The following is a 25,291-nucleotide window of genomic DNA, read 5'->3' as shown; positions in this document are numbered from 1 at the left end:
CGGCGGTGGAACGACAGATCGGCTCGTAGACCAGGAGCGAGACGAATCCTCGGGAGAAGAGGTTATGTTGCGCGTCTCCTGTCCGGGGCCTTCGATCCCGGCGTAAGTTTTCTTTTTCACGCGGTGAGTCCACGGCCCCGCTCCTCCCGCGGCGAGACAAACGGCACGTGAGTAAAGCAAAACGACAGATGCAACAAAGCGGTTGCGCGCACCTATTTCGCCATCTTGTTACGTCTCGGAGACTACTCGAATCGACGTTGTCGAGGAGGCTTCCGTCGTCCGTCGTAAAACGAGGATCTCGCTTTGGTTCTCGGTTTCCCGTACCTCCCCCCTCCCCCCGTCCTTCGCGTCTTTCCGGACGGTCGGCGTTGCGAGAGTCGACGTCGCGTTTTGCCTCGCGTTCCCCGTGGTCCCCTCACCTCTCCCCTCTCCCCGGAGCCGGCGAGTCTCCGCGGTGACCAGCGTAGTGCGGCATTTCCTGATATCTCGCGAATTCCCCGACGTTCCCGTTTTGACAGATTGGTCGGTGTGCGCGTACGCGCCCGTTCCACGTGAACTCTTTGTTTGGGCGCCGCCGGCGGCGGTCATGCATCCGATGGGCGCCGGGACGACCGCGGGCTGCTAGCCGGCAGCAGGGTATTGTCGCATGGTAAGAGTCCGCACGCGCGCGCCAGAACGGACAACCGGTCCTCCGGGATATCCGTTCGTCGTCGGTATCCGTGGAATTCGAATTCGGCTGAAAAACGACCGCCCGCGATACGGCACGGTCACGTTTTCTCTTCTCGCTCTCTCTCTCTCTTCCTCTCCTTCTCGACTCCGCCTCGTCCGGACGGTTTCCCGCGATCCCGACGGCCGTTAATCGTCGTTAACCAGAGCACGTGAGTTAGCCGGAGTCCGCGCGGCGGTTGCGGGACGACGGCGGAAGGCAGGGAAAGAGGGGGCCCTCCGGTGTGTGCTATATTTAGAAGTTTCTTTCGCGTCCTTACTTATCTCGAGCGGACCGGATAAGCCGGATCGTGCTGGTGGAGGGCGCGAGGCAGAGAGAGAGAGAGAGCGAGAGGAGGGACGACGTCGGGCGTAAACTTGTCGTGTCGGTCGGGAGGAAAGGTGTCGAATTAGGATGTTGTGCAACAAGTATCAATTGTAGGAGCCCCGTCGCGTGTGCCGTCGACGGCAACGGGAGTATCGACGCCCCTCCGACGGGGGCTCCGCTCACGAGGCGTGCGGGAAAATGATGGTTTCGTTGTTGCTAGGGCGGCCCTCCTGTGTGATGGCAGGGAAAGATGGGAAGCTAGAGTCTAAAGGTGGCGACGTTATCCGGCAGGGATTTATGATCAAACGCTCCCAGAATAAGAAGCGCTTCACCCCGGTCAACTACAAGCAGCGGTGGTTCGTCCTGACCAAGCGATACCTTATCTACTACGACGGTGATGGCGAGGTGAGTACTCTCCGTCCTTTACTCTTGCCCATTACGATAGCTTCGGATCCGTCGTACGTCCAGTCCGGCGCTTGTTTATTTACAATGCGTCACGTGCAACGCACGATAGCTGTCAGTTCTCATTGATTTTTATTACCAGCAAGATTGTGCCCTAACAACACTTTTATTTTTTAGCGAGAAAATGTATCGTAAACGAAAGTTTAGCAAACGGTAACCGAATGCAGGTGCAATATTGCTTTATCGTCCGTGGACGAATAATTGTAATTCCATGAGACGTCAAAGGTATTTTTTTTTTTTTTTTTAATAATTTTTCCTCGCAAGTGTTACACCCGCGTGGCGTTAACGACTCCCTTCGCACGTGTAAATAAATGGTCTGCTTTTCGAGAAGCCAGCTTAAAATCCCATTTTTATTTCTCTATTCGTTAAAGCCAATCGTCAGTTTAATTAGTTATGGAGACAGTAATGAAACACAATGATTACAATTAATTCGGCCGACACGATTGTAATACGCGGCTGATATGTATTATTTTTATTGAGCAAGAGCATTCGGAGCGTGGAACGGAAGGAGAAGAGAGGAAAGAGGGGAAGTTTTATCTTCTCTTTGTCGCAGTGGCCCCTTTAATCTCGCGACAACGAGTGCGGACGTGGTGGACCGGTTAACTATCGGCTCGGTAGCCGCGTGCGATCGTGACTAGCAGCGCTAGCCATCTCCGTTGTTAAGCGAGCCGTAGCCGCCGAGGTAGGTGGACCGGGCTGCGTTTTCGACAAGGGGGTGGCGGACGGCGTACCCGCGACACCGTGTGTAAAATTAGTAGCGCAGGCGCGCCCCGCGTGAGTTCTCCGTTATTCCACTCCTCCCCGCGCTCCTCCGTGCTTCCTACGGCTCCTTCGTCGGCTGAGGTACCCGATGCCGCTCGCTCAGTCAGTGGCCGTTGTTCGAGGTCGGTCTCGGCACGAAGCGCGACTAGGCTGATCTCCCTTCCGGTTCCGTTCGCGCACTCGGCACCGTCCCGCTAGTTGACGATCCCTCGGACGAGTCTATGACGCTTTAATCACCGATCCCTCGAGAACCGCCGTGGAAGACGGAGGGAAGAAGGCGACCCTCGGCCTGATCCCACGACGTCGACTTCGGCCGAACTCCTCTCGGCTCCTAGGCTGATCTGGATCTTTAATTGCGGGGATCGAGTTACAGTATAAGAGTCGCGAGATCTCGGCGCCAAGTCGACGAGGGTCAGTCGCGATCTCCCTTGACCTTTTCTATCATCGGCTTCGAGGGAATCTTCTTCCGCTTCCCGACGTCCGTCGATCCCGATTTACGGACTCCAGGAAGCGGTGGTCCACGTGCGGATTCCACGTCGAGTCGACTCACTTGACCTCGTCCCGTTCACCGCGTCGCGAAACTTACCGTACAACGTGGAGGTAAAAAAAAAAGGACTTTTGGCAATCCCCCTTCTCCTTTATTTCATTAGACCGTTCGTCGTCGGATGGAAAATCCATGTTGCGCGGACTCGTATGAATTCCGCTAGGAAACGTCCCCAGGGAGAGGGTCGCTCGATGCCGTTCGCGCTCGTAAATTGCTTTTCGCGTCTCAAGTTTAGATGTATCACCCTACCACATATTACAATATTACAGAGATAGATTGTCTGCTATTACGGTACGAATATCCTTTTGCCATTTAGTATTCCGAAGAGCGAAGCTTGGTCTATTTGGATTTCTAGTCTACAAATCAAAATCCGCTTAGCCTGCTTTTAAAGACGATAAGAATATTATTTAGCAGCAGAACATGTTTCTCTTATACGACGATACATTTTTCCATTTGAGAATTCTTGAAAATAACGTCATTGTGGAAACATTTTTATTATTCTCGAGGCTCAATTATTCTCTCTCCGTTTCTCTCTTTCTCTGAGCCTCCGCTGGGTGAAAGTTGTTGGTAGCGCCTATCGGTCGGCGTGACTTAATTTTAGATAAATTGATCGTTGAATATTAATTTCGTGCTTGTTTCAGCGCCGCAAGGAACGTGGACGGATTGCCGTGGAGAGCGTCCACGTGGTGGAGACGGCCAGCCTCGGGAATGGTAGCACCGGCGGAGGCGGTGCCGTCGGCGACGTGGCAGGTGGCGGTGACGCGACCAGCGGAGGTGGCGGGATACCATCCGGACTGCCCTTCCAGGTGGGATATCGGGAAGCTGGTCAGGAGTACACGCTTTACCTTCTCGCCGCTCGTGAGCAGGATCGCGCTGAATGGATACGTGCCATACGCGCTGGTGGGTCTTTTCTTCCGCTCTTCCCTTTTTTTTTTTTTTTTCCTCTTTTTACCTTGCTGTTTGATCCGAGTTGACATTTGCCACTCTTGATAGAAATCCTGACTGCATTTTATTTTAAGATCTTGCGAATTAAATAACATTAACTCGGTGACCTAGTTTATGCCACAAATGGTCAGAATCTTAGATGGTATACATTTGATATGAGGAAGAATTTTTTTTATTTATTAAAAAGAAATTTTATTTATCGTAATGTACTATAAATTACAGTAAAATTAGTCTTCGTCGTGACGGACGGTCCGTTAAGTCGGTGACAAATTTAGAAAATTAAGTTTTTCCTAATGCACTCGGTCACGCGCGGTGCGCGCACGCAATCCGTCATTTCCAGCGTAATGTGTCATTTTTAAGAATGATTCGCGAGTGGTGCTCATTTGTAGTGTGCAGTGAGAATTCGGGGTTGAGCGGGCGTTACCACGCGGGCTTGTGGAGCGGGAAGCGCTGGTCTTGCTGCCGATTATCGACACGCTCCGCCGAAGGCTGCGACACTTGCAGCTCCTGGTCCTCGAAGCCGTCTGCGAACGCTACGAATCCGTCCTCGACGATCACGTCGGCCTCGACAACGTCGACGTCCGTGCCCGGCGGCGCCGTTAATAACACCATTTCAACGACCACCGTCACGTCCGATCATCGCTCACAATCGACAAACGCCGAGGCGAATAACAATCCGATCGTCCAGTCCCAGACCCGTTCAACAATCGGTAAGTACGCTATGTCTATTATCAATTGCCTCCGATTGCCTTGCTTTTGTTCTCGTCTATTGTCAACGCCGTGATTGGCCATCGACAAAATCGATGCGCATCTCTCGTTTCAATATTCGATCCCACGAGAGCCCCGGGATTAGCATTTAATCATAAATTCGTTAATTGTCGGGCAAAAAAAAAAAATTGATCCGATAATACTTTATTTATTTGCTCGCATCGGATGTTTTTTTTTTATTATTCGTACCTTTGACGTGTCGGTCGATTTTATTACGGACTATTCGCTGAAATATCTCACTTTATAGTAGCCACCGAATAAGCTGATTGCGACTCAATTAGATTATTGTTAGATCTATAAACAATCGGTAGCGGGACGTATGAATTTTTGGGGTGTCGCGGGAGAAGTATTGTCCGGGCATATTGAAATAACGCATAAAACGAGCGGGCGGTCAATGGTGCGCGCGGCGAACAGCAATGTGTAATTAACTGGTCGCAGCTTTATCTGTTAAATATTTAGCGGCGTGCGTAATAACGAGCCTATTTTGTTTCGAGATCGACCGATATCCTGTTTACCGGCGCGCATTATACACGCGGTTCGCATAGAGACCAACTACCTATATGTATACGTATATTATACACGATCGAAGCGAGACAGAATCTGCGGCCTAACTTTGGAACCGATCTATGGTCTATTTTCTATCTCTATCTCTGCTCTCTATCGTCTATTCTCGAATTAGACGAAAAAAATTCCATATATCAAATATAATTCGAGGTGTCTGTTCACCGATGCGATGAATGCGCGCAGATTTAGCTTCCGTACACCAAACCCCCGTCGTGCAACTCGAGAAAAGAAGTCCTGGATTGCAAATCCGAGACTCGAAGCTCTTGCTTTACGTTGCGTTCTTTCATCAAAGGGAGTAAAAAATAAACTTAATTGGCACTTGCTGTCGTTGGAACAATCGTCGCGACGTATTCTCCGTGATCGCTTAAAAGCAACGACATTCATCTCGCGTCTCCGGGAAGTCCCGCGGCTCTTTCCGCGAGAGCCCTTCTCGCGGATCTTATTCAAGGCCGCGGAGATTGACAGCCTCGAGGAGGCGAAGCGAGATTAGCGGCGAATAGGAAACGGCTCTCTCGCGACACACGGACTGAGGCGGTTCGCACCTTCGGGAGACACTTTCTCGCCACCGTTCTCGGCTGCATTCTCGTGCTTTTTCCCTTCCCCGTCTCACCCTAATCCGTTCCCTGATTAAATACTACTTCGGGGGGGATTTCGAACCGGTTGCACTCTATCAGTTATTTAATCAAATCTCTTTCACTATTTATTGATTATCCATCGTGCTCCCCCGGGGTGTTCTCGACTTTTATTTCACGGCACGCTTCGGCGGTACAGATTGTTCGACGGCCTTTTCGGATAAATATTCCCCCGACGAACCCGGCCGTGACGAGCGATCGCGCGGAACCCGCGGGCAGGGACGGGAAATTCGCCGCGTCGGCGTAAAGAACCGCGGCTCCGACGCGAAAAATAAATGGCAAAGTCGGTTTGCGTTCGGGACGAAAGGTTTCAATTAACGATATCGATGAGCGTTCGCGCGGTAGGCCGCCTCGGCGCGAAGGAGATCCCGGGTGGACGGAAATCGAAAGGGAAAGAAGAGAAAACGACGGCCGACGCGAAACGCATTCGCGCTCGGCGACGGAGTCAAGGATGCTCGAGGAAAGAAAGGCTCGACTGCATTTCGCGATGCGCCCCCCTGGTATTGCAACGTCAGAGGTAGTTAAGACCCGACTCTCGGGCCGCATTCATTTGCTAACTGTAGCGCGGCTCGTCGCGCGCCTCGTTCTCGAGCAAACTTGTTAATTGCGTGCTCGACCTACTCGACGTTCGTATAATGGAGTCGCGTCACGTCTGATATCGCGCTGGGCAAATTAAAGCGGCAGGACCCCGAAGGATGAAAGACGAAAATCCTCGACCCCCGCGAGTGGGCCAAAACGGCGCGAGGAGCCCCCATTGCCTGTCAAAGGGTGAAAGAAACGCTATCCGGCTATTCAAATCCACTTGTTAAATCTCGATGTCGTCTCGCTTTCAGATCTCGCGGGACTGTTCACTCTGGAGATCGGTGACGTAAAAAAAGGGGGGAAAAAAAAATTATCCCGTAACTACACGGCTCTAAAATTGTCACGGAGGTGAAAGAAATTAACTGGGCCGAATAAATTAATTAGCAAACGCCGTTGTATCGCGTACATTTAGCACTCGATCGATTTAAGCAACAGTAACAAAATTTATAATTTTAATTAACGTTACGAACTCCACGACGTGACGATCGATATTTTAATGAATGGGGAAATTTCGCGACGAGTCTCGATTGCGACTAAAATGTTTATTTATTTTTTTTTTTTACGTGGCGCCGCCGCTCCGCAAATCACGGTAAAGCCGTGCCGTAAATTAGAAACGCGGGGGTCTCGCGTCCTACCGCGGTAGAAGTGTCGAGGATATCGAATATCGCATGCATTAATGCAGAGCCAGCCGTTCTATCCGTGGAAGCGGCGGCGGAGGCTGGAGGCTGGAAGGCCGACGTTACGTCGCGAATGACAATTTAGATGGGCGCGAGGTCTCTTGCCGGCGATCTTACATTAGACGAATTGAAACCGATCCGCGGGTTTCAGCGTTACGCAACAGCGAAACTTTATTTCAGGCAATTTATCGAGAAACGCCCTGAGCGATTACTCCGCCCGAAGTTGGGATAATTGTTCACTGGATAGTGGTCGTTACGTAATAATTAAATTCAGCGAAACTGTTAGATAAAGATGGACAGAGAGGGGGGAGGAGGAAAATGATGAACGAAGTCTAGCGAGAGGAGCGCGCGCGAAAAGCGTTCTCCTTGGCGAATAAATTAATTGAATTAATTTGCCCGCCGCGAAAGATTCGACTAATCGGGGTGAAATTAGTGTTTTTCGACGGGCGCGCGCTCGGCAACCATTAAGCGCGTTTCGATACTCGTATTTGCAATTAAAATATTCTGAAATTCAATTTGCCGCTAAGTAGGTCGACTTCGTTCGTGTCTTCAAAGACGATCGCAAGTTCGCCGTGCGCGCGCGGGCTCGCCGGCAATATATTCGCCCGAGACTTTAAACGCAAATGGACGACGGACTCCTGGCACGGCTTACGCGAAGATAAACCTCGCGGCGCAAAGAAGAGCCGTCTCGTCAAAAGTACCCAGAAAAAAATGACAAGAGTCGTAATAAGCGCGTTAATATTCTTCGGTCGCGCAAGCGGCACGTAAGGCCTATATTTTGCTCGATCGATTTTTCATAAAAGGCTATCTAATAATAAGCTCGCCTTCGTAAAAACTGTCATCTACGTCACTTGCTCCCGGGTAGAATGTCACCGCCGTTGGATATTCGCGAGGAAAAGAGGTACGACGCGGCCTTTCGGCTCCCCGCGCCATATATCCTCATCGGCGACAACTCTATTTTCCTAAGTTCGCGGCCTCTTACTCCTCCCCCCCCCCGAGCCGAGGTAACGAGCTTTATAATCAGATTAATCCGCGCCGAAGAAGAGCTGGATATTTCTTTCTTCCGCGCCGGAATCCATTTTCCATCGGATGGAAACGCGTTCGTTTTACGACGAGTCTCGCGATGATACGAAATTTCAATTACCGATACGCGAGCGTCGGCGGCGCGCGAGCCAAACGAGGGCGAAGGAGAGGGAGGGGCATTATTGGGCGAAATCGGAGGGCTGTCTTGCTCCGGGCGATAAAGGAATTGGAGCGCGTTCGCGTTATTGGGAAAAGAATGACACTTGACCGGCGAGACGCCGATTTCGGCTCGCCGCCTGAGAGAAGCCGAAAACGCGTTTCAGCGGTGCGGCAGAAAAATGTCCACTGCTTCCGTCTGCCTGAGAGAAAAGTTTTCGCGACGGACGCCGGAGGCATCGATGCCTGCGCCGGATGCCGTTCTATTTACAGCGGAAGCTCCGTTTCATTGTTTTTCGTCTCGTTCTCGAAAAGAGATCGATGGGTAAAAGACCTCAAAAGCGAGCGTGCAAACGTTAGCCGCGCGACTTATCGGTCGTCCGCTTGTTTTCCGAGCGAGCCCGAACCGAAGTAAAAGTAACGTTCCTACTCGGTAAGCGAGAACGCCGGAGTAAAATGCAGTTCCCTGTATTCTTCCATTAAGCATTCAAGTTTCCGCGAGGGCAACGAAAAAATTCGCGCCGCTCACGGGGATACGTTGTGCTTTAAAAGCGTCGCTGCGCCTTTGGAAACGCACGAAGCTTTCCAAGTCGGTGATTCCGAGCCGTTAGGCAAGATATAAGGAATCCGGATTCGAAAGCTCAGTCGTTCGGAAACTATTCTTTTATATCGCCCTCGTACGCCGGTCCATCGTGCACGCGGGGAGGAGGAGGCGAATAGGATTTCTCTCGCAACGGAAAATTCGCTATTTAATCCGCAGGGTGGATAATCTCGCTCGGGGACAATAAAGCGAGCAATAATATATGATGCGACAGGCGGAAGCTATAAGTTATTCGAAAGGGCGACTGGCTCCAATTACAAACGCAGATTGTCGGTCTTCCAGGAGATCCCGACGGCGCGTCTCTCCCTCTTCCTTCTTTACCCTTTCATTATACCAAATGTGCTGAAGATACGCCGGAGGGATCCCGAAGTCCTCGTCAATTTGGTTTGCGTTTTGCAAATAGGATTATAGCACGTTTTAGCAGGGAAATAGCCGGTTCTCCAGTTCCTAACTGGTGCTCCGATATAGAAGGTATCTCAAACAACACGTCGCTTCTGAAAACTGTGGGCGGGGAATTAAAATTGAAAACGAAAAGTCATATGTAATTTTATAAAATTTTTTATTGAGAAAAAAAAGAATTAAAACTAGTCTAGTTTTTTAATTTTTTTTTATTTCTTGATTCGAAGCTATGGTGTTTGATCTTCTATCGACAATATTTAAGAAACCATGTCCGACGTTAATTCGTTTCTATAAATTAGTTTTCGAGTTAGACTAGGTTGGATTGTCGATTTAATTTTTTTCGCAGATTTACTTTTCTAGGCATCATTTTTTTTTCACGCTTTTGAATCGTTTCTTCTTTATCGTTTCTCAAATCCTTATTAGATCGTGTCGACCGAGCTGTAACGAGTGACAGAAGAATCTCCACTCGCTATCTCTTTGCATTGTTAAATCCCCGAAATGTTATTATTATTATAATTATTGTTATCAAAAATAATAATTGTAATAATAATCTAATGGGAAATGCGACGCTAATGAGACCGGGGATGGTATTAATTTGTTAAGAACAATTGAATATACAATTACACAAACACCTGCGTACGCTCGTCGGGATATTGATGACTAAATAATCGCTCGTAATACATGATATTACGTCAATTATCTTCCTTCTCGGATACAAGCCTATTTTTCTATCGCACGTAAAATTGCGAGGAAATTATTATAGAAAGAGTTAAAGTTGCCGAGCGTGTGATACGTTAAAAGAATTATTTATGCAAACAAAAAAAAAAGAAAAAAAAATACAAATCGGGTTACATCAGCTTTTTCACTTAATTGCATTTTTATATTTTAAATTGTTTTATTAGAGCACAAAAGACAGACGCTTTGGACTTATTAGCTTAATATAATTTTATATGCGTTTGCAGTGTAGTGTAAATAAAAAAATTAACGAAAGTATGCCGCTCTTAATTCTTTTATTAAATCTTTGCCAAGGTGCATCACAATTCTAATACGTTTTTCTGGTATTATTCGTTACTCCGCCGAGGTGAATCTGCAATTAATTTAATCTCCGTTCGTTTAATCTTCGTGACCCCGACTGAGTTATCTTACCAAATGGGCATAAAAGACAAATGTTGATCATTCATCGCGACATTATTTCGCGAAACTGCACGGAGTAGCTTACGCATTTAACAATGTTCAAATATTTTTTAATTGTTCTTGTTTGCTGGGTTTTTGACGACGCTACGGCTGAATTTGATTGGAAGCCGAATCCTCCATACAAGCCCTTTGATATGAAGCCGTTTCCATTCACGCCCTCGTTAAAATTGGATAAACAAAACGATACAGGTAAATTAACCCAAGTAATAATTGCAGATAAATTACATAAGTACAATAAAGTCTTTTAAATCCGAACTTTTAACAATTCATCGATATTTCCACATTTTTTCTTTTCACTCGTGAAACAATTTAAACCGCTACGGAAAAACGTTTTTCAAACCACGAAGATACGAAGCGAGTCTTATCAAACGCGTGACGTTTCTGGATTTCCCAAGAAGTTGCTCGTCGGAGATTTACTTTCTTTCTTTATTTAGTCGCGTTAGACAAGATGTATTACGTAAATAAAGAAGTGCTTCCGGACTAAGAAACGCAGGAACGTTGTTTTTACGCTTCTTGAAAGGTATCGAATAACTCAATTTGTTCCTTCTGCCAGAAGCGTCGAGCGGGAAGACGGTGACTATGAACGGGGACGCGAATTATAACGTGGGCCAGCAAATATTTTACGTTTACGACAACCAGTTTTTTAAGCGACTGTTGTATAACCGAGAGGACGGTTCTTTCGTCACGTCCGATAGTTCGGACACGCACAGACTTTACCCGTACAAACTCACATGGAATAAGGCTCGCCAGGCTTGTATCCAGAATGGAGGTACAGAAAATATACTTTGTATCCCGCGATGCTGAGCGTTAATTATCAAAGATATTGCAATTAAAGACATTAGGAACGTAACGCGCCAAAGATTTCCATCCTTCTTTTGTATCGATTAGGACATTTGGCTATCATCAATTCGGAGTCCGAGGAGATGATACTCTCGCAAATGTTGCAAGAGAAAAACTTGGACACAGCTTGGCTCGGTCTTCACGATCTTTACGAGGAAGGTGACTGGGTTACGATCATGGACCAGCCTATACAAAACACAGGGTTTACCGGGTGGACAAACAAATGGCCGAACGAACCCGATAACTGGAACGGGGACCAGCATTGTGCGATTTTAATTAAGAAAGACGGAATGGACGATGTTAATTGTAAAAGTATGCATTATTACTTCTGCGAGTTTCCCGCGTGAAACTGTTATCCGCGTAAGTTCGTAATAACGAACGTAAACCACGCGTAAATATTTTTTTCTAATTACATACATAATATTATAATTGTTATATAATGATATACTTTAATGCATTAACCGAAATATATTGAAAAAAAAAAAAAAATTTCGAGTGATTTCGACAATATGAATTGATTATATTTTTCAAAGACGGATAACGGCGTTGATGAAAATCGTGTCGTAGGTTTAAGCTTCCTTGCTCTGAGCGTCGGGAGCCCGAGGAAGGATTGAATTAATCGTGAGGTGACACTGCGAATTTAGCTCAGCTCCCCATTATTCCCTACTGACATTAGGGGTCTCATTGAACGATCGGTTTTGTCAACGCGACCGGGCTGAAACGCGACGATAGTGCACGCTTGAACTGGCAAATGTGTATCGCCTGAATTGCTCGAGTACAGAATAAGAGGAAGACCGAAAGTGTCACGCGCGATATTATACAGCCACGGACACTATTCAGTTTCCTTGAATGGCGGATAATCGGGTTTGCGAATGAAGACGAATGAGCTTCCTCCCGAACTTGCGTGTTCGAACAAACGTTAGATATGAGGGAGAGCCGTCGCGGCTCGATGCGACAGAACTGTTCGATCGAGCCCGGCGAACGTTCTGAAATTTCGCTACGAATTTCGAGTTTATTGTCGTTAGAATCGTTAATCAGTTTTGTCTAAATTTTTGTTTACGTCTATTAAGGAATTTATTTATATCGCTGACAGTTAAGATTCAAGCATTTTGATCATTTTTATCGATCGCACTTTTCTGTTTTTTATTAAAGAAAAAAAAGAAAAAAAAATTATAAACGTGATATACTCGCGTGGTAATATATCCCATCGTCTTTTAATTGCATCTCAAAAGCTGACGGTTTATCGTGGCACGAGGGCTTTATTCCGTATACAATATTATTGAATTTTCTGTTTCTCGTCGTGATTTCTGTCTTTCCGCCTTACCTTAGCTTCTTAAAATAATCCGCTTATCCCTGGGACGCGCTTCGCAAGAGTGTAGTTTCTGCCGGGGAGTAGAGTCCTCTTCAGAGAGAATACATTGTTTCCGACCACCGTAACAAATAAGGCCGATTCGTACGTGACGGTATTGGCAAATGTAGATTCAATAAAAGAGGAGTGACTGGGGTAGCGAGGCGAGATTGAACGTACTCGTAGCTACTGGCCTAATGGTCTCTGACAGATACATCGGGTACATCGTTTTGCTACGCGAGAGATGGTGCGAGAGAGGTATTTAACTGCGAAGATTCAGATGACGGGGCAGGATACAACATTTGATATTCCGATGAATACATCGAGCTGAATCTCGCGCATTCTTACCTCGGCAAACGTATTGCGTAACTTTTATAATATATAATATAATATAATAATAGTTCAGTTTATACGATATCGATTCATAATAAAATATATCAATGTATCATTTATATTCGTATATACAACGAACAATCGATGATCTTTTTTGAAAAATGCAGCAGCGTGTTACGTGCTAAAATGATGCTGCGTTTTTGCAATAAAGATTATTGTTCATTACACGTGTGTATAAATAATTAGGATAAGAGGAACGCGTGTCGAAGTGAATAATAGATATCGGGCGATCAACGAGTTAATTACTGTCGCGTATCATCAAGGAGCGCCCGTAGAGCATTTCAAGTACTCAAGGGAAGCCAGCGCATAAATCCAAATGCATATTTGAATATATTGGACTGTCAGAGATGTTCCGCGGCGCGCAATTGTGTCTCAATGGGAGATTCGCCCGCGACCGCGAGAACCGCAAATGGAAAACCGTCATAAAAAGCATTTCAAAAACCTTCGTACTTGCTCCCCGGGTATCGATTGGCGCCGTGAATCTCGCTGGGCGCCGATTCCTTCCATCGCGTTCCGCATATCGGCGACGCGATAGAAATTCCTGGCGGCCGCAGCCGAGCGCCCGTTTCCATTTCTTTACACGTTTTCCGCGGCGATTCGCCGCGCGATGCGTCTTCTCGCGATCGCTCAACTCGCGACGTTTGCGCATTTATCCGCTTCATGTTGGAAGCCCGTTTTTCTTCCTGTCTTGACAAAAAGGCTCGGAACGTAAATCGCTTTGCGGGAATCCACTGTAAAACGTGGACAAAGAGAGAGAGAGAGATAGAGAGAAATAGATGGAAGCCAGGAATCCGGGACGACTCAATGAAATCGACTACGCTAATGTGGTGAATAAGCGAACATTAACGTTCCTGGCGGTATCGTGGCTCGATCAGCTGGCTGATTCGCTCCTCGTCAAGAGAGCTCCCTCGACTCCTCGCTGCGATTAAAGCCGACGCCTGATTACGCAACCCGCGCTGATTCTCATCTTCTGATTTCGCGAATGAAAGAAAACTGCTCTATATTAACGGATAGACAGAGTCGGCAAAGCAACACGGACGAACTCGACGGACGGAGCTCGTTCACGTTGCTCGCGAATCTTTCTAACGAACTGTTAATCTCGAGTCGGAAATCTAGCCCTATGGAATCGACTCGAAGATGAATCTCGTACTTATCGCGGTGAAATTACGCTCGTTCTGGAAAACTCATTTACGCGTTCGGCTCGAGAGCAGCAGCCCAGTCGGAGGCACATCTTCCCTCTAAGGTTTCGACGGACTGATTTCCTCGGGAAAACCGACGGCGCGGCTATGCTAAACGGGCAGCGTCTCTCTGCCCGTGACAGACGCCTCTTGTTCGACTCCGGGCTCTCTATTTTCGCAATTCGGATCGTACGCCGGGCTTTTGTTACGACGGTCGACGGTGGGGTCGAAATCCACCCTGCGAAAAGCTCGAATGCATAATGTCGAGCCGCGAGGATTTTCCAGGAAATTCGGAAGAGGCGCGCAATCGATATTCCGCTCGTCGTAGGGATCCGCGTGAATTCGCTGCGAGGGTGGATTTTCCTAACGAGTCAAAAACTTGGGGAGGACCCGGCTTTACCGCGCGCGTCATAACATTGTTCTCCTCGGTGCCTGTAACAGCGCGAAGAGCCGGGAAGCTGATTTAGATGCGTGCGGGTACCGCCCGGAAAAAAAAAAAACGCCCTGCGTCGAAAGGGCGAGCCGGTGCCGTCGGTATTCCGCCATTCGTGCTCGGAAAACCCGACGAGATCACCGGCGTCCTCAAAGTACGTGGCGACGGAAGCCGAGGAGACAGGCACGAAATTCGATTTAGCGTCGGGGCCCGATAACAACGTCGCGCATACCGCCGCGCGATCTCGTTCCCGTCCTCCTTTTTCTCCGTTTCGATATCGCTCACCGGCGCGAACTTTATTACGTTCTCTTATCTTCATTAGACCCGGAGAATTTATTTACCCGCGTCGCGTTAAAGAATGCGCTTTATTTCTTCGGCGTTTCTCCCACCTAACTGCTGTTCTCCAAGTTGCTCGCATCTCGCGACGATGTTAGGGCACACTTAATTGGACATCGCCAAGGAGACCCGGGACAGATAGGTGCTTGTCGCGGAGTGCTGAGTTTGCCGGTGAGCTGCTTTACCGTGTCACCAGCCATTTTCCCGGGATTGTATAACTTCCAACCCGGCGCAACCTCCGGTCGCTCGAGAGAAATGACGCGAGGCCGATATCGATACTCGTCAATTTAACGTCGGCGCGCGGAGATGGTCTTGTCGCTACGAGAATTTCCTTATATTAATTCATACTCTCCGCGAACGACTGCGACCGCAGGGCGCACTTATTTTTTATTATAATTTCACTTCGGGGAAACTAAATATACTTTTTCAAGTAAATATTTTACTCCTCGATCGAAACCATTGTTACCTCTCGGGACAAAGTTCTTCCTTTTCTCGCGATTAATTAACGAAAGTAGCATCTACCGTTGACTCTTGATAATTTAATTACAATAATCCTATATAACTTTGATAAAACGACGCGTCGATCGGTTAAACTCCTCCGTGTCTACTCTTGTTATTTCATCGTTTTAATTTCGCGCGATAGAGAATAGGAGAACTCCCGGCGGCCCTTTCTCGTCTTGGCGCAGCAATTAGTCTTCGGGCATATCGGCGATATTAGTTTCCGGACTGGTACGTAACGCGCAGCTCGCGCGCGAGCTGCGCGTTACAGTGCGTGTCGAAGGATCGTCTTCGTCTACGGTCTGCGGTGGCATTAATCGGCGGCGAGGGAAGACTTCCGTGAAGGTGAAACTCCGAGGAAGGGGGCCAAGCGAGACGACGATGACGGGGCTCGGTTCCCTTTCGCGTAGCTGCTCGCGCGCGCTTCGACGTTCTCGGGCCGAGCCCAGTCCGCATCGAGCCGCTTCCACGGCACCTTTCCCGCGAAAGGCCGTTCGTAATCGCGGAGCCACGGGCCTCTTTGGCGGCGATCTCCCTCGCGTCGAGACCTCGGGGTGCGTGCTCGTTTCGCGGCGCCAGATGCCGATTGCAGCGGCGGGCAATTAACCGGACTACGCGGGAGCTATGCTGGTGATAAGTGCTTTAAAGCAGGTCGCGAACGCCGCTACCAACGCGGTCCACTCGGCCACCGGCAACGTCACCGGACACGCTCATAATCATTCCGGTGAGTCGCGGCTGGACCTTTTCGAAATGCCTCTTTCCTTCTTGAGATTTGCGTTCTCTGCGAGCGAATTAATCGGTCAGGAACGCGGCGCGACTGCGCTCGGTTTCGATTTTTTTTTTTTCTTTTTTTTTTCTTGTTCTTTTTCCCCAGCTCGAGCTGGTTGACGCAAGACTGGCAACCTTTAAAGCGCTACGTATCTTAGCGTGCGACGGCTCGCGCCGATCCGCTCTCGTTTCAGGGAAATGAAAAGTTGAAATTACTTGGCCGCGATGAAAAGGAAGAAACGCCCGGCGTTTCGAGAGAGCAGCCCGTCGACTTTGAAACGGAGTAAAGCCTTCTCGCGTTCTCCATTCGCGACGTGGGATTTATAAGAACGTTGTACACAGGTGAAACGATTGTGCCTGTCGCGTTATTTATTCCTTCTCTCCTCTCTCTCTTTTTCTCTTTCTCTCCACTTTTTTTTTTCGCTTCTACATCGTCTCTCACGCTCGCTCCTTGTTTTCCAGCTTTTTGGTTCGACTCGCGCTCCTTGTGGAAAGCATCCGCGTATACATTTCTTTATTACCCGCGCGCGAAGAAATATCGCTTGCGCAAAATGTAAAAGGTTACACGGAGGAGCGAGCGCGAGCTGCTCGGCGAGCACGACCGACCTCCATCGGTTTCATAAGAACGGTACCGCGGCAGCGAGTAACTTTCTTGCCACGCCTAATGTCAAGATCGCAACGTCATGTGGATCATTTTCCGTCGCGTTCGCGGGGGAGGCGAGGGGTGCATGCCCCCTTTGCCTCGGTACTTGGTGAGGGTAATGCAATCTACGGCGAACGAAAAGGAAAAAAAAAAATCTGTAAGCTCGAGTTGCAGAGTCGCGGTCGGCCGCGATAAGAAACTGTCAACTGGTCGGAACTCGCGGGGAGGAGAAGAAACTTCGTTCCGAATCCGATCGGATTTTTGTAGAAAATCTCTCGCGCGAGGTACGGCGGACGTTTTCGCGCCGGCGCGATATTCCCGGGATTTATCTAAAGTCGATTAGGAGTATGGCCTGGCAAATGTCAATTACTCGCGAGCGTACCCACCGCGGCGAGGCGTAATGTTGGCCATTACAGGTGACATTCACCGACCGCGTAGACGTCGACACGTCGACTGCAACGCGGTCATTGTATTGCGCACCGGTTGCGCGGGACGTTTCCTCGCGGGGAGGGAAAGTGCATGACAAATCGTGTAAAAGCTCGATCGACAATCGTCCCTGACGTAAGCGACGGCGAAGTGTAAGCTGCCGGTCGCGGATTTTCTTGATCGACCAGCGTGAACGCGTCTCGAGGCTAGCTGAGTGATTAGCTGCAATTAGTCGCGCTTTTATTTTTTTTTTATTTTTAAAATTTTTTTTCTTCCACACAACACTAGACCGTGGTTCATTATTCTCTCTTTGAGGCTGGCTCTCGAAAAAAGTGCCGCGTACGGAAGATTCCGACGCAAGTACTCGACTCCGTCGTCGTTCTGGCGGAAACTTATGCGTTCTCGTCGTATTAGCGGCTGGTTTGTCATTAACCGCCGACCGAGCGAGAAGCGCTCTCGGATCGAGAAACCGAGCGGGCGAGCGAGCGAGTGGGATGTAACATCGTTCGATGACCTCGCGAGCGAGAGGCGAATCGCTCTTCTGATGTTTTCACCAATACCTTAGAAAGTTTCTCGCGCTCGCGAGACGCCGCTAGCCTTGAAAATCGCGCTCACCGCGGTACATATTCGACTCCGTTCCTCAACGCTGTCGGAGAACACGTGTCCGCGGATACGTATCGCACGTGTCTCGCCGGTTATCGCGGAGAAAATTTCGCCGACGGAGACCAGTTTCGTCGAGATCGAGTCTCTCCTAATCTTTTAAAGATCCACGAGTCGGGTCTTGGGAATTAAACTTTCGAGGAAAGGCACGGCGCCGGGGATAAGCGCCGCTTGATGAGGGATTTATTTACGATGGTAAATATTTAATGACGATCGCACGTGCGCGCGATGATAAATGTAACGTCGGGTCGTCGAGGAAAACGAGATCCGCCGCTGGCGAAAACGGTCAGTAAAAACGGATTATCCATCCACGGGGGATGCGCTCGCGTTCTTATACAACGCGTATTATTTTTCTGCCGTTTCACTCGACTTTCCGCGATCGCCTCACTGTCCCGGGTGCTCACTGGACTATTACGTACTTTCTACCGCTCGTTACAGATAATCAGTGGCGAACAACTTGCCATCGGCGATGCCGCGCGGTTCGCCAAAGCGCACCTGCGACTATTAAGGACCGCGCGTTCGTTTTAATCGATGCGATTAATTCCAAGATTCATCTCGTTCTCGATGTCTTTTTTTTTTTTTTTTTCCCTAAACTGCGGGTTGACGCGAAGGAGATCCAAGTCGATTCAGTGACACGGGAAAATTTACTTTACTCGTCGTATCTTCAACTTTGACATTCGCAAGCGATTTCCCTTTCTCGGAATGCAATGTGCGATAGTTTCTCGGTAATGACGATAATCAGTGGCAAAAGTCATGCAGTTATCTAATCGCGGGATACAAAAGGAACTGGGAGAGCGGTCAGTTACATTCGTATCACTCGTCTGGACGATGTCGCGGCTTCTCTTCTTTTCGCAAATCGTTCTTCCGATTCTCTCGGTGACGGCCTCGTCGTCCGAGGTGAAGGAGCCGACCTGCCGAGACAGCGATGGCTATCGCGTCTGCCACTACAAGGGGGTGCTCGTTGAAGTAACGCAACACCGCTTCGAGGATCGGTTGGACGTAAGCGACTTGGACCTGCTGGCGATTCGAGAGAACGCCTTCAAGAACGTATCGGCGACGCACTTGTATCTGAATACAGGCAACCGGATCTCCGTGCTGAAGAGAGAGTCCTTCCGCGGTTTGCCCAAGTTGGAGCGCCTCCACTTGGACAGCAACGCAGTGTCGCTGTCGGGGCACTTGTTCGCGGAGCTGAAACACCTGCAGTCGCTGTCGTTGATCTTCAACAAGATCAATTCGGTCCCGAAAGACTCGTTCGCCGGTCTGTCGAGTCTGACGTGGCTCTACCTAGGTCACAACGACATCGAGGCGATCGAAGCGGAATCCTTTTCGAATCTGAACCCCGAGCTGCCGTACTTGTGGCTTAACGACAATAAAATCGTCCGCGTCGCGTCGGGTGCCTTCGCCGGGTTAACTGGGCTGAGTCGTCTGCACTTGGACCACAATCGGCTGGAGGGTCTGCCGGACGGAGCCTTTCGAGGATCGAGCATGCTGGAGGACCTCTACTTAAATGACAATCGGATAACGAGCGTCTCCAGGGCGCTTCTTCGTGACCTGCCCGGTTTAAAGAGACTCTATCTTCAGCGGAACGAGATCAGCACCCTCGAGCCAGGAACATTTCAGGAGCTGTCTCAGCTGGAAGTGCTGCGACTCGACGGAAACAAACTGTCTCGCATTGTAGTCGGTACTTTCGCGGGGCTCTCCAATCTGGAAGACATCAAGCTATCCGACAATAACATCCGCGCGGTGGACAATGGCGCATTCGCTGATTGCGTCAAACTGGAATATCTCTACTTTGGCGGCAACAATTACAGCGACATTGCCAAGAAGATCGCCAGCTTGCCGCACGCCACTCTCATCACGACGTTTTAAAAGTCTGTCTGATTATATCCCGGCGTAGGTACCCCTCCTTCGTGGCGCACACGAAATAAAAAAAATTGCAAATATATTTTTTTTAATTTTATTTTATCATCGTCGTCATTTGTTGCAACGTGCTTGTATTTTCCTTGACGTTGGAGAACCGGAATTAACGAGGCTCGGACTACCGGCGGCTCCTTGACAGACGTTGAATAAACTTGCGGCAATTTTCTTGTTTTGTGCACGTACGGCATAGTCCCTGCAGTCATATAAGCAGAAAAGAGGCGATGTAAACGCAGGTGGTATTGCACCGAGATATATTTCTTTTCTAACAATACCTTCCGTTATATATATATATATATATTTGAATCAATGTTGAAAGTTGGATTCAATATCACGACGTCGCTATTTCAGACGTGACGTTTACCTTACCGTCTCTCCTTTTTAAGGTTCTCCCACTTATTGAATTTCCGCGAAAGTCGGAATATTTTCGGAGATGCACCGAGAAGAGGCGCATCGCCTCCGGCGAGATTTTGTTACCCTCTTTTCACGTCGCGGGCCTTGTGTCCCGACGAGACTTTCATTACCGAGATATCCTTCTTGAGATTCTCCCGTCGCATTCTCAAAAAGCGTTCTCCGCGAATCTCTGCCGCCCATTCACTGAGAAATTGTGCGCAAAATTTGAGGATGTATTATTATGCGCGAAAATTAACAGCGCCTTTAAAGGAGAAACCTTGTTGCTCAGCGAAACGCCTCCCCGCATATTCCTTCCATTTAGTTCTCATCCCGGGCGTGATAATTCGAAAAAATATATTTTACGTAAAGCGCAACGCAGGCTGAAGGGGATTAAAATATCACGAACTCGCGCAGAGTTCACCGGCGATAAATTTTCTTTTTTCTTTAATCCCATCATTTGGTCGAAAAAGAAAAGGAAAGAAAGGTACCGAAGACTACGTTTGCACGAATAATTTTTTTATTTTCTATGGAACAGAAAAAAAAAAAAAAAAGAGAGATATTTGTCCGAGTACGAAAAAATTATCCTGAATATTTTTCGCAAAAAGATTTTCAAGTAGAAACCATGGACGCCCGTTGCTTCGAGATTGCCTCGAGTAATGAATCTCGAGCAAGAGAGAAAACCGAAAAGGGAGAGGAAAAAAAAAAAAAAAAAAAGGGGGGGGTCGCCGAGGGAAGGAAGAAGCGCCGTGGAGAGATGCAAGGTGCCACGCGACGAAAGAGGGTGGTTCGGTACGGTTTAAACTACGAGGCACGTAAGGGTATCATTGGCGAACTTTGTCCCGGCGGTTCGGTCGAAGGGTGCTATTTCTCGCGGAGTTTCCAGATCTCTCAGTGGCCGACGTTGGTGCACACGTTTGCGCGATATCGTTGGATGCAGCGCACGCAGTTTACGGTGCACGCGACGAGCGTGCACGTGCGAAACGCGCGGACGGTTGCTGAAGAGAGGAACAGCCGGAGAGGGGATGTAGGAGGTTTGAGGTCGCATTGATTTTGTCTAGACAGGGTGGAGACTGCTCTCTCGTGGTATCGTTCTCGGCATCCACCGGCTCGCTATGCCGTCAGACCGGCGTGGTGTTCGTCGCTTCGGGATGTTCCGCTTGGATGTTCCTTTACTGCCGCGAGGAGGAACGTCCGCTCGGCTGGCCGCTTAATTCCACTTTTCCGCCTAATTCTACGGACGCGCTTAATAAAGTAGTAATTTTATTAGCCGTCGCCGCCGTGTTGCCGGGACTCCCATTCATCTCGATACGATACTAAGTGAGAATCGTAAAGATTTTGCTGGCAGGATAGATACGGAAAATACCGTGGTGTTAGTGGAAGCGGAAGTGCGCCCGTGTAATAAACCGATATCAAAGCGTCACGTCAAAACGATACTAAATCTTATTTATTTCCTTTTTTTTTTTTTCTTTTTGCAGGAACGCCTTCGACCCCTATAATGCCAGGTGGGACACCCGGCACGCCATCCTCCAAAGCGAAGGTAAGTCTTAGTTTCGTTGAAATGGAAACTTCCTCGTTCTTTGTATTTTTACATAATCCATGCAAATTAATTTTGCTCTCGCAGGAGAAGATAATGCTGCGGGCGAAAGTTGTGGTAGCGCTGTATCCCTTCCGAGCTATCGAAGGTGGCGATTTATCTCTCGAAAAGGTAAGCGAGAAAATAAATATTATTACGAAAAATTTGCAAATTGTTACGGTGCATTTTGTTAGTTTATTTTCCATTTAATTGTTATCTAAGGAGATGAAGAATATTAATTTATTTTTTTGTTTCTTTTCGCGAGTCTAGGGCGCAGAGTACGAGGTCTTGGATGACTCCCAAGAGCACTGGTGGAAAGTTAAGGACGAAAATGGGTACGTAATTCCTTTCGAAACAGCTTTAAAAATCGCGTCACGACTTGGCTCTTCCGAAACTTTTTTTTTAAAAATAAGTTTGTCGGGATATATGTTTTTTATTATTTTTTTTTTTATTTAATCTCGCGTACGTTGCGGTAACGGCGACACGTAAACGATAATCGGTTGTCCGCCGTGCAGTTCGCAAACAGTAATCTTAGTGGCACTCTTGTATAATCAACGATAATTATTCGTGATACCCGGATTGTTTACTTATGCGGTAAAACCAGCAGCGCGCGCGCGATAAAAAAGAAAAAAAAAACAAGTTTTGCGGAAAGTTATACAGCGCGCATTTAATTGCAGATCGATCGGCTACATTCCCAGCAACTACGTCAAAGAGAAGGAACTGCTGGGGCTGCAAAAATACGAGTAAGTCCGGCGTATATAATTTCTTTCCTCGCGAATCGTCGAGTTTGATATCTTGTGGATAGCACCTTGTTGCTTTTCCTACTTTTTGAGTTATCAACCGAGTATTTTTTTACTAGAACAACGTTTTGGTAGAAACCTCACATAAATTGTAAGATACTCGTGGGTGCTAAAAATAAAGGAAAGGAAAAAAAAAAAATGGTTTTGCTCGTTGTAGATGGTACGTAGGTGATATGTCAAGACAGCGCGCCGAGTCGCTGCTGAAGCAAGAAGATAAGGAGGGCTGTTTTGTCGTTCGTAACTCCTCAACGAAGGGTCTCTACACGCTCTCGCTTTACACGAAAGTGTAAGTTAAAATAACACTGACGATTACGAGCGGCTTCCGCCAAATGGGACTTATCTCTAAATTGTCTCTCACTCTTCGCCGCAATAGCAGCTGCCATTAGTAATCTATGATTCGCCGTTCTACCCGCAGGCCACATCCTCACGTGAAGCATTACCACATCAAACAGAATACCCGTGGAGAATTTTACTTATCGGAAAAACACTGCTGCGGCTCCATTCCTGACCTGGTTAATTACCATAGACACAACAGCGGCGGTCTGGCCAGTCGATTGAAGACCAGCCCCTGCGATCGTCCTGTGCCACCGACCGCTGGCCTTAGTCACGGTTCGTAAAATTTTTATTCGTGCAACTTTCTCTGTTTCTTAATATATAAAAAAATTATATACAAGTATATAAATCACACGTGAGGTGTAAGGAAACTAATTCTTCCGGCTTTACGACGCTACATAAAGGTGAATGGCTTCTTTTTTTTTTTTTACAGACAAATGGGAGATTGACCCAGCGGAATTACATTTGTTAGAGGAGCTTGGGTCCGGTCAATTTGGAGTCGTGCGGAGAGGAAAGTGGCGCGGCTCCATCGACGTCGCCGTGAAAATGATGAAAGAGGGAACCATGTCTGAGGACGATTTTATAGAGGAAGCTAAAGTAATGACGTAAGTCCCCCAATCTAGTTTTTGTTTCGATGGACAGCTAGGTGCTCGATTAATATTGTTTTAATTAAATGGAAAGGAAACTATACGACATTGCAATTAATTTTCTAAGTGATATCGATAGCTTTTGCTAAAACATATGAACTTTATTACAGGAAACTGCAACATCAAAACCTAGTCCAGCTGTACGGTGTCTGCAGTAAAGATAGACCAATATACATTGTTACGGAATACATGCGACATGGATCTCTTCTTAACTACCTCCGTCGTCACGAAACCTCTTTAGGTGCAAACGTTGGCCTCTTGTTAGATATGTGTATACAGGTAATACAAATTCTACATATGGTGGCTACTAACAAATTTCTCGCATAATAATCGAGTTTTTGATTTATTTATAAATTTAATTTTTGCAGGTTTGCAAAGGAATGGCATATTTAGAGAGGCATAACTATATACACAGAGATCTTGCGGCACGTAACTGTCTGGTGGGGTCAGAAAACGTAGTAAAAGTTGCAGATTTTGGTTTAGCTAGGTAGGCTATTTAATTTTTATATATTGATACCTTACACAATTAAAAGATTTTATTGAAATTAAAGATGTATCGAAGTAAATATTAAAATTTTACTAATTTGGGAAAATGTTTCCAGGTACGTACTCGATGATCAGTATACCAGTAGCGGTGGTACTAAGTTTCCCATCAAATGGGCGCCGCCGGAAGTACTGAATTATACGCGCTTCAGTTCAAAATCGGATGTATGGGCATACGGCGTACTTATGTGGGAAGTATTCACTTGCGGCAAGATGCCTTACGGTCGCCTAAAGAATACAGAAGTCGTTGATCGAGTACAGCGAGGAATCATCCTGGAACGACCCAAGGCGTGTTTCAAGGAAGTATACGAGGTAAATTTCTCGTTAATTTTTGATCGTGCGTCTCTTTGACTAGAAAGTGAGAAATTAATTGAAATGTACAGGTGATGCGTAAGTGCTGGGCGCACAGTCCGGAAGTACGACCGTCCTTCCGCGTTCTAAAGGAGCAGCTGATTAGCGTTTCTCAAGGATTGGTCAACGATTGACTCAACCTGCTGCGGTGTATACGCCTGTCTTCACCATCCTGCCGATCGATCCGATCGACGACCAAATCGTCGTCGCCGTCGTCGGAACGATCGCTCTCCACCGGTCTACCTTCGTCGAATTTGTCGTACAATTCAGCAACGTTGCCGTCGCGCAAGACCCGCGCGCCAGCCTCCTCGCCGCCTTCCACGATCGATTTCCATCGTCGTTTCTCGTCGATCACGCGCAAATCAAAAAAAGAGGTCTCCTCGTCGCCGAGTACACCCGGGCATCAAGCTAGTCAACAAAAACCATCCTCGAGCTCGACTAATAACGTGTGTGACGTATGCAGTTCCTACGGACACCCGTGGATCGAAATATGCAAGGCGATACGAGCCACTAAAGGTAAATGAGTAAGAAGAGTATGCATACGCCTGCGTGTGTACGTGTAATTGAGTAATTTACACTTACTCTGCGTTGAGACTATTACATTATTAGAGATTCGTCCCAGTAATATGGAGATGTGATTCTAAACCCCCGTAAACGTTAACGCCTCCATCACTTTCGTCTTATTTTCTCTTGTTCCCGCCCTGTGTGCATCTCGGAATATCTTCCACCAGATGTTCCGTACGTTACGTGACTTTACTCGATATCGGGATGCGTGATACTACGTGTGTTTCACATACTACTTTTCCCATATAATTTTTAGACTTTACTCTGTATCGTCATAAATACATTTATATATAGAACAATAGTAT

The 25,291-nt window shown here is 47.6% G+C and overlaps 3 protein-coding genes across 8 annotated transcripts; all 3 read left to right on the top strand.

The window, feature by feature from the left end:
• Btk29a (tyrosine-protein kinase Btk) lies at nucleotides 1–25,285 on the top strand. 5 transcript variants are annotated; one of them, XM_070660431.1, is made up of 15 exons: nucleotides 1–102; nucleotides 1,254–1,438; nucleotides 3,443–3,701; nucleotides 4,136–4,456; nucleotides 21,651–21,712; nucleotides 21,797–21,880; nucleotides 22,019–22,083; nucleotides 22,426–22,491; nucleotides 22,706–22,834; nucleotides 22,964–23,157; nucleotides 23,315–23,486; nucleotides 23,639–23,807; nucleotides 23,897–24,015; nucleotides 24,131–24,383; nucleotides 24,455–25,285. In XM_070660431.1, exons 2-15 carry the CDS (start codon nucleotides 1,271–1,273, stop codon nucleotides 24,554–24,556), a joined length of 2,163 nt encoding a protein of 720 aa, XP_070516532.1. In that variant the 5' UTR covers nucleotides 1–102; nucleotides 1,254–1,270; the 3' UTR covers nucleotides 24,557–25,285. The 5 variants fall into 5 exon arrangements, with proteins under 5 accessions (XP_070516532.1, XP_070516533.1, XP_070516531.1 ...); XM_070660432.1 differs by lacking the exon at nucleotides 1–102 and adding an exon at nucleotides 631–649; XM_070660430.1 differs by lacking the exon at nucleotides 1–102 and having other exon boundaries at nucleotides 1,054–1,438.
• Nucleotides 10,313–13,004, top strand: LOC139104765 (collectin-11-like). 2 transcript variants are annotated; one of them, XM_070660462.1, is made up of 3 exons: nucleotides 10,313–10,531; nucleotides 10,899–11,111; nucleotides 11,231–13,004. In XM_070660462.1, exons 1-3 carry the CDS (start codon nucleotides 10,378–10,380, stop codon nucleotides 11,527–11,529), a joined length of 666 nt encoding a protein of 221 aa, XP_070516563.1. In that variant the 5' UTR covers nucleotides 10,313–10,377; the 3' UTR covers nucleotides 11,530–13,004. The 2 variants fall into 2 exon arrangements, with proteins under 2 accessions (XP_070516563.1, XP_070516562.1); XM_070660461.1 differs by having other exon boundaries at nucleotides 10,315–10,531; nucleotides 10,896–11,111.
• On the top strand, nucleotides 18,647–19,810 carry LOC139104759 (carboxypeptidase N subunit 2-like). Its single transcript, XM_070660448.1, has one exon. The coding sequence runs from the start codon at nucleotides 18,694–18,696 to the stop codon at nucleotides 19,732–19,734; it is 1,041 nt and encodes a 346-aa protein (XP_070516549.1). The 5' UTR covers nucleotides 18,647–18,693; the 3' UTR covers nucleotides 19,735–19,810.
• Nucleotides 25,286–25,291: the final 6 nt, after the last annotated feature.

This window comes from Cardiocondyla obscurior, linkage group LG08 (genome assembly GCF_019399895.1).
Source record: "Cardiocondyla obscurior isolate alpha-2009 linkage group LG08, Cobs3.1, whole genome shotgun sequence".
NCBI classification, from domain to species: Eukaryota; Metazoa; Arthropoda; class Insecta; order Hymenoptera; family Formicidae; genus Cardiocondyla; species Cardiocondyla obscurior.
The sequence above is the reverse complement of the archived record's forward strand: the minus strand, read 5'-3'. Positions and strand labels throughout refer to the sequence as shown.

Bases quoted from the DNA above. Each gene is read 5' to 3' on its own strand.
- LOC139104759 (XM_070660448.1), top strand. From the start codon at position 18,694: ATGTCGCGGCTTCTCTTCTTTTCGCAAATCGTTCTTCCGATTCTCTCG.
- Btk29a (XM_070660430.1), top strand. From the start codon at position 1,232: ATGATGGTTTCGTTGTTGCTAGGGCGGCCCTCCTGTGTGATGGCAGGG. The intron at 24,016-24,130 runs GTAGGCTATTTA...AAATGTTTCCAG, and splicing joins GCAGATTTTGGTTTAGCTAG to GTACGTACTCGATGATCAGT. The intron at 24,384-24,454 runs GTAAATTTCTCG...TGAAATGTACAG, and splicing joins GTTTCAAGGAAGTATACGAG to GTGATGCGTAAGTGCTGGGC.
- LOC139104765 (XM_070660461.1), top strand. From the start codon at position 10,378: ATGTTCAAATATTTTTTAATTGTTCTTGTTTGCTGGGTTTTTGACGAC. The intron at 10,532-10,895 runs GTAAATTAACCC...TCCTTCTGCCAG, and splicing joins GGATAAACAAAACGATACAG to AAGCGTCGAGCGGGAAGACG. The intron at 11,112-11,230 runs GTACAGAAAATA...TGTATCGATTAG, and splicing joins GGCTTGTATCCAGAATGGAG to GACATTTGGCTATCATCAAT.